We start from the raw sequence: 21,019 nt of genomic DNA, 5'->3' as shown, positions 1-21,019 counted from the left end.
GTGGCTGAAATGAGATTTGTGTTAAAACAACAGCCATGGGCCCTGGAATGGGAAAAATAGCCATGTGAAATAGTAAGACCTAGTGTACAGGAGTATTATGCGCTCCATTGTCAACGAAAACCGCCACTGTATAAAAGACTAGAACATCATTGTGAAAAAGAACTACCGTAATTTCCGGACTATTAAGCGCACCTGAATATAAGCCGCACCCACTGAATTTAAAAAAATATATATTATTTTGAACATAAATAAGCCGCACAGTGCCTGCCGGTACATTGAAACAAATGAACTTTACACAGGCTTTAACGAAACACGGCTTGTAACAAAAATAAATAGGCTTTAACGAAACATGGCTTGTAACAAAAATAAATAGGCTTTAACGAAACACGGCTTGTAACAAAAAAAAAAACAATTTGCAGTAAGCTTTAGTTGTCTTTTTGCACTGAGTCAATTCCTCAAGCTGCTGTTTCCAACGTCTTATCATCGACTCATTAAGACCAAGCTCCCGTGCAGCAGCTCTATTTCCTTTTCCAACAGCCAGATCAATCGCCTTCAACTTGAAAGCTGCATCATATGCATTTCTCCGTGTCTTTGCCATGATGAGGGTGACAAAATGACTACCGTAATCAGAATGATGGGAAGTTTGAGAGCGCTCGATTTAATCTAAACAGTAAACCAAAAAGTTGTTTGACCTTAACCCGTTCGGCAATTTCATTGGTCTAATGAAAGCTTCATGCCGCCAAAAAACTGAGCACGTCACAGAATGTGTTTTTTGGCAGAAAACAAAACTGAAAGCGGGAAAAATCCATATATTAGCCGCGTCATTGTTTAAGCTGCGAGGTTCAAAGCCTGGGAAAAAAGTTGCGGCTTATAGTCCGGAATTTACGGTATGTCAGGCAACAGCACTAGTGTTGAGTAAATTGTATCCTTGTCCTACACGGGCTACTTTTTTTGTTCACTAAATAAAAAGCCCACAAATCACCCAATGTATGTGGGAGATATTATTTTCACTTTTCAGCATGGATTACCAAACGGTCACACAGGACACGTGCCCTGGGGCCCCCAGATAGCATATGATAGGAAAATATGTAGAATTGAAGGAATTTTGCTTTAAAACTGCAACATTTTCTCTTAGCCTCAAGAATTGCATTATAAAACTGCAAATGTTTCTCTCTGCACCATGGCAAAATGTGTTGAAATGTAGTAAGTTAGCTGATTTACAATGCGGTAGTCAAGCCCTGATTGCTCTGAATTACAACTTCCATGACTGAGCTCCAAACAACAGAAATAGATCAACCAAGTACTGTAAATACAAGCTACTCTTCCTCTCTAAAAGTTAACACCTGACTACATCCAGTGTTTCAAAACCATGACGATGATGGTGTGTGTGTATGTGTGTTCTTATGTCTGTCCATGTGTGTATCCCCATCTGTATGCGTACACGTGTGTGTGTGTGTGTGTGTGTGTGTGTATGTCGTGTGTGTGGAGCAGAAGAGAGAACCTGGCTGCTTTCCGAGACAATTACAGTGCTCTCTGTGTGCAAATAATAGCCCGCCACTTTAGCGTAATTAAAGTGACGCGAGGCTCTGCATTATCCTTTAACCCTCCGGTACCCTGGATTCCCCTGGTCATCCCTCTGCTCCCTACCTCGCCGTTCACAACCCGGGGAGTTCAACCACACACTCCGTCACCTGGAGAATACAGGGCAAAGAGGTGGAACACTCATTGGGAAGAGGAACTACAGTGGTCTAGAACCGCTCTAGAACTCTCTTTCTCAATGGGAGGTCGTGGGGGAGAGGTTGTGTAAATACTGCATGGGGACAGAGGGTAAAAGTGAATTGTATGGATGCAGTGTGTGAATGAGAATAGGGTAAAGAGGTAGGATAATTGTGTGCTACTAAAAATAGGGTCAAGATCAGATGTAGAGATGAAATACAGTAGTTTATGAATCCATAGGTATTAACATGTATGCACAACATATCTGAATAGCTAATTGAAAAGAGTCTCAAAACACTGATGAAAGCTAATAAAGTAATTTTATAAAAGCCATGCATTTTCCATCCAAATAAATAACTAAGGAAACAGGGGCCCATACATATGGTCAAATGTCACAAAATGTAATGTCTGCCTATTCTGCTTTATATGCATTGCAAACATCGCTGTGTCTTCCTCAAAATTCATTGTGAGTTCATTCAAATTTACTTTGAAAAATAAATAAAATGTCAGTACATTCATTTCAGTAAATTGATTTAACAGCAGCAGAAAAAAAAAAACATGGTTTTACTATACTGCAAATAACTGAATATTTGTATTCAGACATTTTCACCCACCCATACATTCCAATTTGTTTGTGACAATAAAATGTGTGTGTGTGTGTGTCTTACAGCAAAATGTAATAAAACAATTAACTTACACAATCAACATTATCTTCAAATTCACCAGTAACATTGTGACTAACGCCCCACTAAAAGATCGATCTCCGCTCATGTTATACTTTCCATCATATTTGCATTTCCACCTCATTTTGCGATGGGAGATCAATATTAAATCAATCATAATGACAGATTAAATGGCATATTTGACCAGACTCAACCCATCCTATCAGATTGAGCAATACATCACAGCATATGAGAAACAGGACACTAAAAATGTATTTTAATCAAATATTGATCTGCACCTAAATTTGTCACCTATAAAATGATCCTACATATTACCATGGCTGGGATAAAATCCCAAGTGTATTTTGTAATGAGAGATAATGCCTTAAGTAATAAATGGATAAATTACTGGCCTTTGAAATAAAAACGTTGGGTGGAACTTGTTGAGTTTGGAGACATTAGGCCTATTACTAATTACAAACATTCCATCAGGTGTGTTTATGTGAAGTTGGTATTTAAATGTAGAATTTGTCATATATTTTAGATAAGTAATATATATATATATATATGTCACATTATATATTTCAAATCAATAAGTAAACATAATATATCTATCAACAATGACAGTAGAAGGTTGGATCTGGTGTAATTTGAACTAGGGACAAAAAAAACGACTGACTTCCCTATGAAAAGTATTTATCCAACTAAAGACAAACAGTACTCTATATTAAGCAATTTGAATCAAATGATTTAAATTCACTATGGTCTAATGTTTTAAAATGTTGTTTAATTCATTTATAGTTCAAATAATTGAAATTACTGCCCCTATGGCTAGGACAGCGAATTTAGGATAACCTATTTTTATTTCAATGTCATTTAAAAATAAAGTGGAGTTAATAAGTGAGCTTAATTTAGAGTGGAAATGCGGTTGGGCCCGCACACAGTGGATGAGAGCTTTCCCTTCAGGCAATGGTTTTCAACTTGCTGTGCGTTTTGAGCACTTGAATTTCAGGCTGTGAAATTCCTCACAATGCCTAATTTAGTGACATTTTCCACTGACTCACATGTGACTGTTGCGTTTTAACATTAGTTTGGATTGAGCAAGTCACTGACACAACGTTTAGCAATAGGAATGAATGCAATTGCCATCAACCTGCCCCAACTTTTTCGAGGGGTGCGCCCTCAACATGTTCATCCACGTCTTCCTGTTGAGCCTACTAAAAACTGCATAACAGCATAGGCCAGGGGTTCTTAAACTTTTTCAGCCTGGGACCCAAATTAGAAATGTTGTGTTTTCCTGGGACCCAAACTGAGGAACATATGCATTATCAGTACATTTCATTGCCCTTATCCATAAAACAAATGCAATACAGACAAAAACAAACAACAATGAAATTAAATATTCATATAAATATCTATTCATGTTCATTTTCCCCTGATAAAAACACTCTTACATATCTGTCTAGGTTGGAACTGCAGCTGTTAAAATACAATGAATCATTTCATTCTGAACTGGAATAAACGTATTGACCACATCACACAGATGTATAACAGGACACACACACTGGCTTTTTGATCGTGCAACCCTAAGTAAGAGTACAGATAAGAAATTCTGACCTACTGTACATCTTACTGTAGAAATTATTGTTAAAATAAAGTCTAGGTTGGAACTGTTACTCTTAAAATAAAATACATATTTTTTATTCTGAATTGGAATAAAGTGATTGATCACATCACACAGATGTAGACCAGAAAACAAACACACAGTCCTAATGAGAGGTGTGTGGCTGGTTGAAGTTTTCAACAAGCATGTCTATTCTGGGCTGTGCTTTAGACAGTGTAACACTGAGGTCATGCTCAGCACTGACACTGTTTCTGTATTTGTTTTTTAAGTATGTCAGAGTTGAGAACCCTGACTGAAAGATATGTAGTGCCAAACTGGATCAGAACATCTACTGCTTTCTCAGTCAGGCAGGAGACCGCTTCCTGCTGTAGATGAGGAACCCTGAACTGTGGGAGTGTTTGTCACAAAAAGCATCTTGCTTCAATCAATTTTAACAGTTCCAACGTAGACTAGTTTTCAACAATAACAATCATTTCTACAGTAAGATGTAGAGTAGGTCTGATCATTTTCCATCTTCATCTGTACTGTTACTAAGGGTTGCACTATCAGTAACTAGCTAGCTTGCGTTGGCTAACGTTAGCTATTATCTGTGTAACGTGACAAGGCCAGGGGATTGTTTTAAAGAGAAACTCACATTGACAATTATGAGAGTTAGTACTCCCTTATTTCTGCTCATCACCTGTTATAAAATGACAATGCCTTGCTAGTTGACTTACTTTCCCACAGTCGAAGCCCTGTTTCCTGAAGCAGTCTGCCCTGTTCTGAAAGTAGTCCCTGGGTTTACCGTCATGTTGTGGATGTTTGGTCAGGACGTGTCGCTTTATTAATGTGTTCGTTTCGAGAGACTCATTACTAAGGACTTCCCCACACAAAACACATTGTGGGCGCTCCTCGTTATTTCTCAAAGTCTGTATGAAAGAGAGAGAAACTCGTCCCTGTATTAGCGTTTCATGACAATTGATCTCATTCAGAACTTGTGCTAGTATAGTCCACTTGATGACAGCGGTGAGTGATGGCGAGTGGGAATGACAAGTCGGTAACTGACAGCGCATCAGCGCTGCGTCGTGTGTGTGGCGGGCGATCTTCAAGACAACCGCAGAGAAAAGATCCGGTGAACCGCAAAGCACATGGATCTCCCTCTCACACAGCTGCCAACCCGAGCAGAGACCGCTGATAAGTAGAGAGCGCAGATGCACTTGGCCAAATCAATTCCAGTGATTAATGAAAGAATTATAAATTTACTCTGACACGTCGCGACCCACCATTAACAGGTCGGCCGTGACCCATACTTTAAGAAAGGCTGGCATAGGCCTATTGTCAGATTTGGCACAATAAGAGCATTAAAAAATATGACCTAAAGTTTAGTCATTACAGCTAAATGACATGTCAAACATTGACTTCCACACAATGGAAAATGTCTCCCCATCCTTGTTTACTGCGTTTCCACCTTGACGCGCTAAACTTCAACTAGCATGAATAATTTGATGAGATGATCATCCCTCCTGTCTCCACTCACCTTGCATTGGTGCAGTCGTTGTACAGAGTCTCGAAGTCTTTTCTGGAAATGAGTTTGCAGCGGTTGACTCCTGGCTGGATGGCTCCGAGCCCTCGCAGAATGCGGACCTGCTCCACATTGCAGACCACCGGCGTGATCTCCAGTCTCTTCAGCTTGGTGTATACGGTGTGCAGTCCTCCGACCAGGTGCTTCAGAAACAGATCGAATGCCTGGGGCAGGCAAATGAGTTCGCACCCGTCCACGGTGAAAGACGCCACCTTAGCCCCCCGCAACTCCACCATTTTACACTCGTTGTTCTGCGGGGTGTTCTCAACAGGCGACGGAGTCAAGTATACTGGCTTGCTGGGCAGAGCCCCAGTCGGGGTCAGGATGCCGGGGCTACTGGTGGCGAGGAGCTCCGAGCGGAACAGGTTCTGTCCGGAGGGGGCCATTGAGGGAGACGGGGGTGAAGTTATCGACGGCGGGGAGGTGGTCGCAGAAAGAGTAGAGATCGAAGGCGGCTGGACCAGAGGAGTTGGCGGGATCAAAGCAGCCGGTACGGCCATAGTCACCTAGGGGAAGAAGAGTAAGTTCAAAGTATAAAACCCAGTCCTGCAGCTGTCGAGAATTTCCAAATGAAATAATCCACGGGAGTTTAGCTCCTCTGATGAGTTGGGGAGTAGAATGATACGCTGAAAAGACGCGGTGAGTGAGGGTTTGGGCTGAGCACGGAGAGACAATGATCAAAGATAGGAGGAGGAATGACCAGAGGAGAATGAGCTGAAAAGTGCGGCTCCACTAGACCGCTAAGCACTATGGATGAGTTGTTGTTGTCACAAGGTACAGAGAGGGAGGAGCTAGGGGACACTGGAAACCTTTGAACAACAGACAGACAACACTGGGCACAAACTGGTCGAATCAACGTTGTTTCAACATCATTTATCAACCTATTGTGACGTGGAAAATGCATTGGATTTGAAAAAAGTAATCAACATTGTTTTGAGGGTGAAATTTCAAGCAAAGGATTATGCAGGGCCGTGCACAGACCTCTCAGGGGGCAGGTGCTCAAAATGAAAAAAGGGCAACCCCCTCCCCTCTTGAAAAAAAAATACTCTCGAAATTCATAGCATACCAAATGCCTCTAGCAACAAAAAAACAATTTTTTGTTGCATAGGCCTATTATTTCTGCAACAACGCACTCACTCATCATCACACATTGTAAGTAAGCTTGTTACAGTGCCTCCTAAACACATGATTGGCATTGGGAAAAGAGGGGGGCTATCAGCTGATCACTGATGTTGGTGATTTATGTAGATCTGCTAGTTAGCTAGCTCAATTTCTTTTACTGATTTTAATTGAACTCTGTCTTTTTGCCTCTGCTGCATATATCAGCCAACTAGACCTAATATTGATGATGATGTAGGCTAAATCAAGTGTTAATGAAATGTTATGCTGCTGTGGCAGTACTGCTAATATTTAAACTTGGTAGCTAGCATGGCCATAACTACATATGAGGACACTGATGTCCGGACCTTGGTAATTTTTTCAAATTTGAAATGAAATAAATAACAAAAAAATATATTTTGTACACAATAAAGAAAATCAATTATGGGTCAATGTCTAAATATTGCTCCCAGCATTGATCAATGCTCAGAATGCTTATTTTCCTGATCATCAGTGCTATCCGGGATCCTTGGGATGTCCCTACCCTAAACCCTAACCTTCACCATAACCCTTATCTAACCTTAACTTTTAGATTAACTACTTTAAATGTCAACTTAAATGGGATAGGAATGTCCCAAGGTTCCCAGATAGCACAGACCATTCTTGATCTGACTGAGTTGCAAACGTGTGGCATCCTGAACAGTAGTTTGTTCGCTACGTTTGTCTGCGTCCCTGGATTTGCCTCATGGATTCGCTTTTTTAGCAGCAATTTCACTATTCTTTCAAAAGAGTAACTCCCCCCTCACGTGACACAGATTGGGGGCCTGAGACGTGAAACGAACTACCCAAGCTCGCAAGTATGCAATAGAGACACTGCTTACAGTAGCCACGTTTCCATCCTCAGTTTTCTACAGACGGCTATATCAGTTTTCTACAGACGGCTATATCGGTTTTCTACAGACGGCTATATATCGGTTTTCTACAGACGGCTATATCGGTCCGCTAATACAGGATTAGACTCTTAGAAAAAAGGGTTACAAAAGGATTCTGTGGCTGTCCCCATAGGAGAACCCTTTTTGGTTCCATGTAGGACCCTCTTTCCACATGGAACCCAAACAGGTTATACCAGGAACCAAAAGGGGTTCTTCAAAGGGTTCTCCTAGGGTTCTCCTTATTCTGGTGACATGATGATCGATGCTTGACTGCCATTTGACAACAAAAAATATTCTTGCTCTTATCCATCATGTAGCCTAGACTAGCCTACCTGCACTGTATCTGCAAGCTGTTGGCTAGAGGACACATGCCAAGACCAAATCAGGCACATTTGCTATTTAATCGGTAGAGTTGAAAATGCAATTGAACTTTAGATTTTTATTCGGTACATGATTGAAAAAGTACATTTTGTGTGCGCTATGCCATCAATCACTGCTTTTTATCCGCAACAAGTCTGTTTGGTGGAAACCTGGTGGAAGCACACCACTGGTGGGAAAATGCTCATATTTTCTTTATGCAGATTTTAAAATACTTGCATGAAAATCTTTTGCCAATTGGATGGAAACCTAGCTAGGGTGGACAAAAGGCCATTTTACAACCATCCCGCGACTCCTGCTGTGTCTACAGACATCCCACAAACAAACAAAAACCGACTCTCAGCGAATGAGTGCTTAACTGGTAAATACACTATATGGCCAAAAGTATGTGGACACACTTTCAAATTAGTGGATTTGGGTATTGCAGCCACACCCATTGCTGACAGGTGTATACAATTGAGCACGCAGGCATGCAATCTCCATAGACAACATTGGCAGTAGAATGGCCCATACTAAAGAGCTCAGTGACTTTCAACGTGGCACCGTAATAGGATGCCTGTAATGTATACGCAGGGAAGCAGGTGCAGAAGGTGAGTTTAATAATAAGAAACATGAAGATTATCGAAACAGGAGTAGCTTACTGAACATGAAGACAGAGGCTACTGAGGGCTAAATAAAGGGAGAGAAATCATGGTGATGATGTCCAGGTGTAAATAACGATGATTGCCAGGACCGGTGTTTAGTAGACCGGCGACGTCGATCGCCGGAGCAGGAGTAGGCGTGACAATGCCACCTTTCCAAGTCAGTTCGTCAAATTTCTGCCCTGCTAGATCTGCCCCGGTCAATTGAAAGTGCTGTTATTGTGAAATGGAAACATCTAGGAGCAACAACGGCTCAGTCGCGAACTGGTAGGCCACACAAGCTCAAAGAATTGGACCGCCGAGTGCTGAACTGGGTAGTGCGTAAAAATCCTTGGTTGCAACACTTGCTATCAAGTTCCAAACTACCCCTGGAAGCAACGTCAACACAATAACTGTTTGTTGGAAGCTTCATGAAATGGGTTTCCGTGTCCGAGCAGCAGCACACAAGCCTGTGGAAGAACTTGACTGGCTTGCACAGAGCCCTGACCTCAACCCCATTGAACACGAACTCCATACTAATGCCCATGATTTTGTAATGAGATGTTTGATGAGTAGTGGCCATGTAGCGTAGTTGCTTATGTCAGTCAGTCAGGTGGCTAGCTGCCGGCAGAGACTTCTAGTGCAGTAGGCAAGGGCTCTGGCTAGTATTACTTAGCCAGTTTGAAGAATGAATTAAGAAGCTAATGTTAAATGGAGCCTACCTCATCAGCAGCAAAAAAATACACTACTAAGTTCTCATAATAACTTTGCTTTACAGAGAGTAGGCTACTGAGACAGACAATGATGTGGCGCTCAGTGGTGAGGCTGAGGCAATGCATGCAGGAGGAAGCAGAGGATACAGAAAGTGAGAGGAAGCAAGCAGTGGCTGCTAAATTTGAGGTCGGGGCATCATGTGGGGTCCCCTGTGAAAATCTATGCTAATCTTATCAAACATGTTAGGAACCTAAAGAAGATATGTTTTATATGAACATATCCACATGGCCTATCTTCCTATAGGCCTAGTCCTACATTAAAATGCAATCAAAATGCAAACAATACTGTTCTAAAATTGTCATACATTTTCGTCATTGATGCCATGTATCAATGAGAATCACCCTGGTTACAGCCCTGGTAGGTAGCTACACACACTTGACCGGTGACCGCATCTCTCAAGCCATGCATGTTTGGATACCAACGCTAACCAATCTCCATACAGGGCAGACTGGGAAAATCGCACAACCGGGCAAACAAAGGACGGGGTGGGCGATGGAAAACTTGATGACAACTTGCGGGCAGTGGGTTCCGAACAACAATTACAGAATATGTACAAATACCCCCAAAAAAATTTTGTGGAGGAATTATACCACCATCCAAAAAGGCACTTAGAGGCTGGAAGGGCAAAGGGGCATGTGCTTTGCACAGGTAGAGCCCTATCTGTGCATGTGCCTGAGATTATGTCATCATGGTAACCAACATAAAATATGTTGAATTTGTACCTTTAAAACAACATCAGCACCTTCTACTTGAGAATTAAACTACAGCTACCCTTTGTTCTCCCGTCCAAGGTTTAACCAAGCCCAGCCCTGCTTAGCTATGATAATTGTCACTGACTATTACCGATGTGATATCGTGAGAGTGATTGTTGCGAGAGCTCCGCTTAAAAATGAAATAGATTCACTGTTGTCATTCCAAAGGGTATGTTTAGCTGAGCAAATTAAATGTGACCTTACTTTATCAGTCATCAATGATGCTATTTAGGACTACAGTGTCTTAAGAAATGATTCACACCGCTTTACTTTTTCCACATTTTGTTGTGTTACAGCCTTAATTTAAAATGGATTAAATTTAGATTTTGTGTCACTAATAAGTCACAATAAGTATTCAATCGCTTTGTTATGGCAAGCCTAAATAATTTTAGGTGTAAAAATGTGCTTAACAAATCACATAAGTTGCATGGATTCATTCTGTGTTCAATAATAGTGGTTAGAGAATAATCAGTTATTGGGAAATATTGTACAATCCAGGTGTGACAGCTCTTAGAGACTTACCCAAAAAGACTCACAGCTGTAATCGTTGCCAAAGGTGATTCTAACGTATATTGTCTCAAGGGGGTGTTGAATATTGATCTAATCAATATATATTCATTTTTTATTTTTCATACATACTTAATAAATGTTCAAATTTTTCTTCCTCTGACATTAGAGAGTATTTTGTGTAGATCGTTTACCAAAAATGACAATTACATCCATTTTAATCCCACTTTGTAACACAACAAAATGTGGAAAAAGTCAAGAGGTGTGAATACTTTCTGAAGGCATTTGCAAAGTCATCAACAGGAAATGTTTGAATTCAACACAGAATTCAACTAAAAATAGACATATACAAAAGGCCTAGGGTTTCAAGTTCTGGGTGATTTCAAATGTAATGATATTTAGTGATATTTAATTGTGTTTGGTTGTCAGCGCAATCAAATACTGTATCAGAATTAGGAGATGTATCTTCTGCTTGGATAGTTCCATCTGTGCCACTGACTTAGTCTGGCTTTAATTCCAGTTTGTTTTCACATTAAAAATGTATATGTTGGATTCACATCTCCATCTCAACTCAAAATCAAAGTTAAAGAACAGGACTAAATCAAATCAAATTTTATTTATAGTGCAGCGCTGCTAGAGGCGTCACTACAGACACCCTGGTTCAAATCCAAGCTGTATCACAACCGTCCGTGATTGGGTAACCATAGGGCGGCGCACAATTGGCCCAGCGTCGTCCGGGTTTGGCCGGTGCAGGCCGGCATTGTAAATAAGAATTTGTTCTTTACTGACTTGCCTAGTTAAATAAAGGTTCAATTTGAAAATTAAAATAAATAAAAAATTGTACAACTGATTTTAACACATAATAAAATTAAGTCAGGAAAACATACCAAAACTTTTTAGATTGGTTTATATTTGCAAACTGTTTAGCGCCATTATCTCAATTAAATTCTGCACCAGCTATCTAGATACACATAGGCCTAGGTACTCATTGGATATGAAGACGGTTGTCATAAGTGAGTACTCTGTGACAGGTGAAGTGTGAAATTGACTGATAAAATGGATTGCTTCCTATGCATTCACTTCCCTAATCTCAACACCTCTTAAAGAGGTGCTTCTGGAAGCTAGTAATGCATGCTGGTAATCAGGTGTCGCATAAGTGTATTGTGACGAATGGGATAAAAGGTTAAAATAATAAATAATATTAATGCTCTGAAGAGCAGACACAAGTGTTATGATTAAATTGTTGTTTTTCTTACAGGGTTGTATGTGTTAAAGTCAGGACAATGTGTGTCACACTTAACTGTAAGTCGGAGATGGAGAGCAGAGCTGTACCTTTAAAAGTTAGACAATATATAATAGCACATCTCTAGTGTTAATGATTTACAAAAACTATATTTATTTATTATTAAATAATCAGGAGTTAAACACTAGCTACACCAATTTTCTCCTTTTGTATGTTGGTATTCATATTAAGGTACAGCCAACTTGATTTCCAAGCCTTATATTCATAACTTTAATAAAATAGCCAAGCAGCATATTGTCTAATGAATGTGTTCCACTAGGGCAACCAAAAACCATTAGCGTATTTGTATGTATTTTGATTTAATGACATTTTGTAACAATAATATCATAAGCAAACTGCACTGATACTCATCTATACATGCAATTCAAAATCATCATTGACTAACAAATTGCGATAACACATGAATAACTTTAATTCATGAACCATTAATAGATCATTTATAGGACATGTGTAAATAGTTTATTAAACATACTCTGAATTAACACCAAGTGCATCCTAGTTGTGTGTCAGATCAGCGTTTAAAAATTATCATTCAGAGAAAGAGGTGGCTTGTAGTGTAAAATCAATAGCTACTTAAAATTCATCGCCAGGCAATCCATTTGCCCTTTATGTTGCTAACCTTTCGCTTAAATATGCACCGTATTAAGATTTCATTATATACAATGAATGTCACAACAGTTTGCCCACTATTTTTCATGTTTGCATGGGTTAACTGCAAATCATTGCGCTTGTAATATCTGAAAAATGACTCCCATTAGCGTTCTTGAAGAGGAGAAAAAATAGGGTGGAAAAGATGAAATTTAAAACCTTTAAAAGCACCACAGGATGCTTGTGATTTTTTTTATTCAAAGGCCCTTTAACACGCTGGGTGGGCTTTTCCCAGTTTTTATATATATATATATATATATATATAAACATGTATTGTGTGATACCTACTGTTACTCTCAATCCAATGCAGCTGTTCAGATGAAGTATGTACTGTGGTGTTAGTGTGTGTAGCCACATCATACCTTACAAGCCGCCACAATAGCCCAAATGGAGAACTTACCACTTGTAGAAAACATGGTTTCTCTGTATATTGTCTTCATGTCAAGCCTTGAAAAGTTGTACAGGATCTTGAAATGTATGAGTGCACATTGGCAGAAAAAAACATAACATATTTCTTTCTCCCTTATGTTGAACAACAACAATGAATTTCCTTCTTATGTATTATAAGTGCCAATCTATCATGAATCTCTTTGGCAAGTAGTGTTTTGTGGGATGAAAGAAGATGGAAACTGTTTTTGTCAGCATTAAATTACAGTAATTGATTGTGGAAAGCATAATATTATGTCAAGTTTGTCATTTCTCCCTACCACAACTAGCAGGTAGAAAATGATCAACTCTGACAACCATCATGGTGTGTAGTTGGTTGCCAGTCTCTACCTACTCTGTTGAGTTTCAACAAGTACATGAAAGTCGACAAAATGAGAGTGTTGCTAACAAATGAGTACTGTCCAACTGTAATCACCCCAAAACTGATGTATGGCATGGCATCAGCCAAGTATTTAAATATGTATAGATATGAGACAAGACTTCTGCATGATCAATGACACTGTATATTGTTTGATGTAATAATTTATTCACCCCGTAAAGCGTTGATAAAACAATGTTGAAAAGCAATTTAAATTAAATTAATTTAAATGTCAATTCTCATGGTTAGGATTTTTCTATAATTGGCTATTTAATTAAAATAATTTTCATAGTCAGTAATACAGCCAGCAACTTGTAGTGCGCTAACGTGTTTTAATTACATGGTATTAACATAATTGATATGCTTTAGAAAGCATGGTAAATAAGAAATAATTAGACCAATCATATATCATCCCTTTATGGACATTAAGTGTATAACAATATAATTGATGAACTAAAAACGGGGAGATGAATAACTTTAATTGTGCCGAGTTGGTGTATGCAGCTCCGTACAAAGAATCATACTCACCATATATTATATTTCCACCGCAATTTATTTTCGGCAACATCACTTAGCACTTGGTGGCAAACCACTCTCCCCTACTATGATTACATGACATTTGAAAGCCGAAGTGATGGGCTTAATCCCAAATGGCATCCTATTCCCTATATAGTGCACTACTTTTCACCAGAGCCCTATGGACCCTGGTCAAAACTAGTGCACTATATAAGGTATAGGGTGTCATTTGGGATGCAGAGAAATTGTGTAGTCCTTTAAATGTCCCTTCACCCAACATCCATTAATCACCTAACCATTCTTCTACACAAGGCTAATGAGGGAGAAGGTGCTTCCAGAGCTTCAAACATTTAGATGCTCGGAATAAGGCCGGTATTGATCTTGAATATTTGTTTCTCCAAGGTTACACTGGCTTGACCCCATGTTTTCTGCAACGCCACCACTACCACCCAACGCGAACATGCCAACTGGCCAAAGACTGTGGTTAGGTTTCAATGACTTATTTTCTTTGAATACAACAGATTTGCTAAGATAAAGTTTTATGATAGATATCCAGCACAGGTGGCTGGTGGTACCTCATTTGGGGAGGACGGGCTCATACTAATGGCTGGAATGGTATCAAACACATCAACCACATGGTTTCCATGTGTTTGATACATTCCATTGACTCCATTTCAGTCATTATTATGAGCCATCCTCCCCTCACCAACCTCCTGTAAATATTATCCAGCATATAGCACTTGAAGTTAAAGGTAGACTCAGTGATATGGCATTACCACAAGAAGCGATGCAACTTCTAACACAAACAAAGAGGATGAAGCATGAGGCTAGACTCGCCAGCATTTCCTTTCACACAGCTAGTACGTTATACGAGAGGGGAAAGAACCCCTAAACACATGCACAGGTGCTTATAAGTATGCTGAAGAGTTCAGCCTCTTGTCTCAAGCTTTCTCTGCAATATCTTTGGCTTCACTGCTGCTCATAGTCGCACCATATTGCTTAGTCTCAGTTCAAGTGACAGTTTTGGCCATACCTTATCCATATAGTACACACCAGGGCTCTCTAGCCCTGTTCTTAGAGTACTGTAGGTTTTCAATACAACCCCAGTTGTAACTAACCTGATTCAGCTTATCAACCCGCAAAGTATTAGAAACAGGTGTGCTAGATTAGTGTTGAAGTGAAAACCTATAGGACCGTAGCAGGGTTGGAGAGCCCTGGTCCACACTGATCAGCAGTTTTATAAGGAAAGGAGATAAGGAAGGAAGACCATTAAAGAGAATGGGTACAGAGCCGGGGGGCCTTCAGGGAAGCAGATGCCTGAAGCGAAGTCCACCTGCTCCTGTGGTGTCATTGATCACCTGCAGCAAGAGGGGTGTTAATGCCCATCACTCTCATCCCATTCATCATCATCCATGACACCATAAAATCACATGTATTCAAGGTATCACATTATAGAAGAGGTGGTGGTTGTACATAATGGAAAACACACATTTTTTTCAAAATGTCTCAATACTGCCCCCGAGCCCCAACAGGTTTTAAAGAAGGATTTTTAAGCCATGAGACAATTGGATTGGAGACATGGATTGTGTATGTGTGCCATTCAGAAGGTGAATGGGCAAGATGAAATATTTAAGTGCCTTTGAACGGGGTATGCTAGTAGGTGACAGGCGCACCGGTTTGAGTGTGTTAAGAACTGCAACGCTGCTGGGTTTTTTACACTCAACAGTTTCCCGTGTGTGTCATGAATGGACCACCACGCAAAGGACATCCAGCCTTGGAGTCAACATGTGGAAAGCTTTCAACACCTTGTAGAGTCCATGCCCTGACAAATGGAGGCTGCTCTGAGGGATAAAGGGGGTGCAACTCAGTATTAGGAAGCTGTTGTTAATGTGTATATAGCAGTGGGCAAGGAGGTAAGAGACAGAATTAGAACACTCTTAATGGTTCCATAATCTACTGAATTGGATGCCATGCACCTTTAAAACAGTTACGCTTACATTGAGAGAGAGATCTGTGGAGATCTAAATCGCGGTGGCGAGGAGGTAAAACCTGTATAAACAGCAGTAATTACCGGGCCATCGACAGCCTCGTGGTGTTGTGCTCATTCTGTCACAGCCGCAGTGATTAAAATGAATCCCCATCGACTTCTCCATTAAAGCACTGACAGGAGCGATCCCGTGACCTTTCTCCATTGATTGAACATAACAATCACAATTCAATTGTAATGCAAAGAGAACATTTGTTATAATGTACACAAGATGCATGAGCCATTTCCTGGGCCTTAGGAAGGGTAATCAATGGAGTGACTCTTTGAGAGTGATGCTGAAAGAGAGGGTTGGTAGACAGAGAGAAAGAGTGATGAGAGAGAGAGAGAGAGAGAGAGAGAGAGACAGAGAGAGGGGACAATGACTAAATCATACAGTCTCAAGTAGTGTATGATAGGGGCAATGAGCTGCATTTAAATGGTCTGATTCCTGCACTCCTTATCGTTCAATAGGGCAACAATGTGTGATTTGTATATATTGTGTAGTCGCTACATGCTAACTGTCCCAAGCTAGGCATGTAGGCAATATGGTCGCCATAGCAAAATATATTTTTAAGGCCTGCATCACTATACTGGGAACTTTGCCGTTTCTTAAAGGACGTTTTGGGGTGTTTTTTGAGCCCTTGTTTGTGTTGTATACATGCCGGCATACTGCCGAACTGCCGAACCAGCCTAAGAATGTCTATCGCTTGTGGGGTAAGTTTCTCCAAACCGAGTAAAATCACACAAAAAAGTTTCTGAACATTTCTATAGCATGCCATTTATATAGAAAATAAAGATTTTGTAAAAAAAAAAAAAAAAAAACCTGTCCTCTACGACCGTAAAACATTTTGGAGTCCAGTAGGCCAGGAGTGACATTGAGCAAAGTGACAGCCTGAAGGAAAGGGGTGGATGGAGAATGGAAAATGGATTGAGAATGGATAGATAGATCCTGGAGAATGGATGGAGCCTACATTGTCATTTACCATTTTTGTAATTTCTTATCCAGAGTGACTTACAGTTTGTGCATTCATCTTAAGATAGCTAGATGGGACAACAACATAACTCAGTCATAGTAAGTACATTTTTCCTCAATCGGGGGGGGGGGTTAAGATGTTTTTGGAAGATGGTCAGGGTGCCAGGACAGAGAAGAGCTTTGACTGGGATGAGCGGGAGCTGCCCTTCTGTAGGGGCGGGAGGGCCAAGAGACCAGAGGTGGCAGAACAGAGTATTCAGGTTGGGGTGTAGGGTTTGAGCATAGCCTGAAGGTAGGAAGGGGCAGTTTCTCTTGTTGCTCCATAGGCAAGTACCATAGTCTTGTAGTAGATGTGAGGGGGAGTGGGGTGACATTGGAGAACAATTGATAAAACTTTCCTAAGTGAAAACCCCCACTTGCACTGCACACTCCATGAAGGTTTAAAGCCATACAACCGTAATATACCACACACATACATAACATCTCATCACCATTCAGTCCGTCCTTAAAAGCTTCTCTTGATCATGTCTTTTAAAGAACTATCTTATGATAGAGTGTGTATGCGAGTGATGTCCTTAAGGGATTTCTTTTTAGAATCGGGAGATTACAGTTGACACGGACATTAAACCGATTAGACCAGTCAGCTCTCTGAAGGCAGTTTATCTAATGGGGGAAATGTGCTATGCTAATTGAAAAACTCTGACAGTAAAATTATGCTTAAGCTAGGCTACTTCCTTTCTCTCCCTCTCTCTTTGCTGGAGGATTTTGGAGTTCAGTTTGATGACATCGAAGGGCTAATCAGAAACAGCCATAAGCTGAGAGACGCAAGGCTGAGTGAAACCAGTGTTTGCCAGGCTAAAAGGTAATTGTCTCTGAAAAACTTTGCCAATGACAGATTCAATTCCATTTAGTAATGTTGAATAAATTCTGTACAAACACAGCGGTCCGCTATCTCACTGCGCTGGGAAAACAAAGGGAAACTTTAATTGCTTTAATCATCCCCAGCTTTGACGTTGTTGTTGGCCTTAAAACCAGCGGTTAAAAGAAACTGTCTTGTTGAGGAAATTGAACCGCATTTGGAAAACCGATCCACAATTAAGATACGAGCCTATCCCAAGAAGCGTATTCGAGGCAAACGTGTGTTGTGACTGGGAAAAACATTCCAAGGAACGATACAAAGCTATTTAATTAACAGAAGGACACAAGAAAAACAACGAAGCTATTATGTAGCCTATCACTTACTCTAATCAGATAGAATGTGATTTTATCCCATTTTTTTTCTTTCTTCACATAAACAGCTTAATTAACAGATAGGACCATGGAAAGATGTATTTTATTATTACGGGAGAGAAATAACATTCCCCAATTAAAAACATCAAGGAAAATCAACTGCGTAGGCTACTACCGTTAAAGCAGTCAGCGGTGTACTAAAGTCCCTGCTGCCAACATTTATATTTAAAACTACCTCATTAACGAGCTTCAAAACCGCACAACACAATACCTTTAATCTGCACTAAAAGGAAATAATGTGTTTCCTGCCTTATTTACCAGGGCTTACTTAACAAGTGTTCCTGTATAATTAGAATTGTTAATAGATCGGAAAACAAAAGGACTTTGAAGGTGGGAAAGTGCTGACATTATTTCACAATGGAAAAACTGTCAGGAGGGAGGCAGGGAGGGAAAAACAGAGCTGCAACAAATGTAGTTTCCTGGAACACTGAAATGAACTTTGGTTGGTCGGTCTCATTATAAATGCCATGTACAGGACGTAAATCAAGGCCAGTAAAAATATTTCACTGCCACGGAACACTAAATTACACACTCAGTGCATTGGCTATCGTATGGTGATTGTGTCTAAACAATTTCATTTTTATTTTATTTCCATTAAATGTATGCAATAGTTTTACAATCCATAAACACGGTAGTTGTAGTAGGGCATTCCTGAAATACAAGTTAATAAATGTCAGCATTAGCATTTCAAAAAACATCTTGCTGCATTTTTGCAAATATCAATCTATGAACCTTTCAACATTTCAAAGAAAATGCTAATTGTACCTTTAGGAATTTAGGAGACAAGTGACAAGAAATGAGATGCCTTGTCCTTTTGGAATCAAGAAATCAGCTCTGCTGGCATACATAAAGCTCAGTATGAGCAAAGCAAACACACAGGAAGAGAGAGTGAGAGTGGGAGAGAGAGAGAGAGAGTAGGAAAGAGAGGGTGAGGGAGGGAGGAAATGCACATGAGGACAGGGACATTTGCCTTATCTGATCGATCCAATACATAATGATATGATTTAATAATTTATTTGCTCAGCCAATAGCTTTATGCAAAGCAACATAGGCGGTAGAAGAGCTACAGAATACATCTTAATAGCCATTATGCCGAAGGCTATTCACCGAGGCTATTCAGCATATGTGTGTTTCTCAAGGGCACTACAGTAGTGTATGGCTCCATCGTTTGAACCAGCAACCCATGGATATTGGTCTTCCATACTATATGGTCGATACCAGGGACACGGTAGCATTTTCTCTTCATGGCCTGTTCATAAATGGTGTTGATTCAATGCTAGCTGTATGACAGTAATATGACTTCAAACTGAAAGTACTGAAGACTGCACCTCTGAGCAGAGTCTATCTACTACTTTTATTTAACCACAGCCATGTGTCTTAATACACATAAATGCTTCACCTGCACACTGTATGTTATTTTTATGTTCTCGATCACTCTATATCATATTTACAGTACCTATATGTAGACTCAAATTTACGCAAATGGAACCATCCTTGTAGATTATGTTGGAATTATATGAATACAGTACATGTGTATCATGGAAGCAACCCAGCTTTCTCCAGAGCCATATACAGTACATATTGTATTTATACCATGGCATTATTGCATAGTTGTTTCCGTATAACGCACGGTATATTTGCACGGTAGAATGGATACAATGAATTCTTACATGTTCTATGTTTGAGCTGCTTTTGAAAGTAAAAGTCGAATTGAAAACATTATTGGCGTTGTTGAATTTGATTTTCAAAAGCTACGACTGATGGCTTGGTTAGCTAACTAGCAAGTCTGTTTTTTTGGTTATCACGGAAACTAATGTAACTTTCTAGTTAACTTGCTAGCTACTTCAGTGGATGTTGAACACATTTCTACCAGCAAATGAACACATTTCTAGAGGCAAATGTGTTAAATCATAAGAGTGTACAAAGCTGTCATCAAGGCAAAGGGTGGCTACTTTGAAGAATCTAAAATCTAAAATATATTTAGATTTGTTTAACACTTGTGGTTGCTTTAGTGTTCTGAGATAAAATAAATATTTATCATGAGCACTCAATACGCTGCACCTTGGTCTACTCCTTACCACGAGCGTCACACATTGCCCATTTGGAAGACCCATTTGCAACCAAGCTTTAACTTCCTGACTGATGTCTTGAGATGTTGCATCAATATATCCACATCATTTTCTTCCCTCATGATGCCATCTATTTTGTGAAGTGCACCAGTCCCTCCTGCAGCAAAGCACCCCCACAACATGATGCTGCCGCCCCCGTGCTTCACAGTTGGGATGGTGTTCTTCGGCTTGCAAGCCTCCCCCTTTTTCCTCCAAACATAACGATGGTCATTATGGCCAAACAGTTCTATTTTTGTTTCATCAGACCAGAGGACATTTCTCCAAAAAGTACGATCTTTGTCCCCATGTGCAGTTGCAAACTGTAGTCTGGCTTTTTTTATGGCGGTTTTGAAGCAGTGGCTTCTTCCTTGCTGAGCGGCCTTTCAGGTTATGTTGACATAGGACTCGTTTTTACTGTGGATATAGATACTTTTGTACCTGATTCCTCCAGCATCTTCACAAGGTCCTTTGCTGTTGTTCTGGGATTGATTTGCACTTTTCGCACCAAAGTACATTCATCTCTAGGCGACAGAACGCGTCTCCTTCCTGAGCGGTATGACGGCTGCGTGGTCCCATGGTGTTTATACTTACGTACTATTGTTTGTACAGATGAACGTGGTACCTTCAGGCGCTTGGAAATTGCTCCCAAGGATGCAGCAGACTTGTGGAGGTCTACAATTTTTTTGTGAGGTCTTGGCTGATTTCTTTTGATTTTCCCATGATGTC

At 40.2% G+C, this 21,019-nt stretch overlaps 1 protein-coding gene across 2 annotated transcripts in view; it reads right to left on the bottom strand.

The window, feature by feature from the left end:
• dachd (dachshund d) overlaps nt 1-6,293 on the bottom strand; it is a 381,753-nt gene extending 375,460 nt beyond the window's left edge. For both annotated transcript variants that reach the window (XM_014163781.2, XM_014163783.2), the window contains exon 1: nt 5,519-6,293. In XM_014163781.2, coding sequence (XP_014019256.1) covers nt 5,519-6,063 — 545 coding nt within the window. In that variant the 5' untranslated portion in view covers nt 6,064-6,293. The remainder of the gene's footprint in view (nt 1-5,518) is intronic.
• Nucleotides 6,294-21,019: the final 14,726 nt, after the last annotated feature.

Source organism: Salmo salar, chromosome ssa21, assembly GCF_905237065.1.
Source record: "Salmo salar chromosome ssa21, Ssal_v3.1, whole genome shotgun sequence".
Lineage (NCBI taxonomy): Eukaryota > Metazoa > Chordata > Actinopteri > Salmoniformes > Salmonidae > Salmo > Salmo salar.
This window is presented reverse-complemented; position numbering and strand designations above follow the sequence as displayed.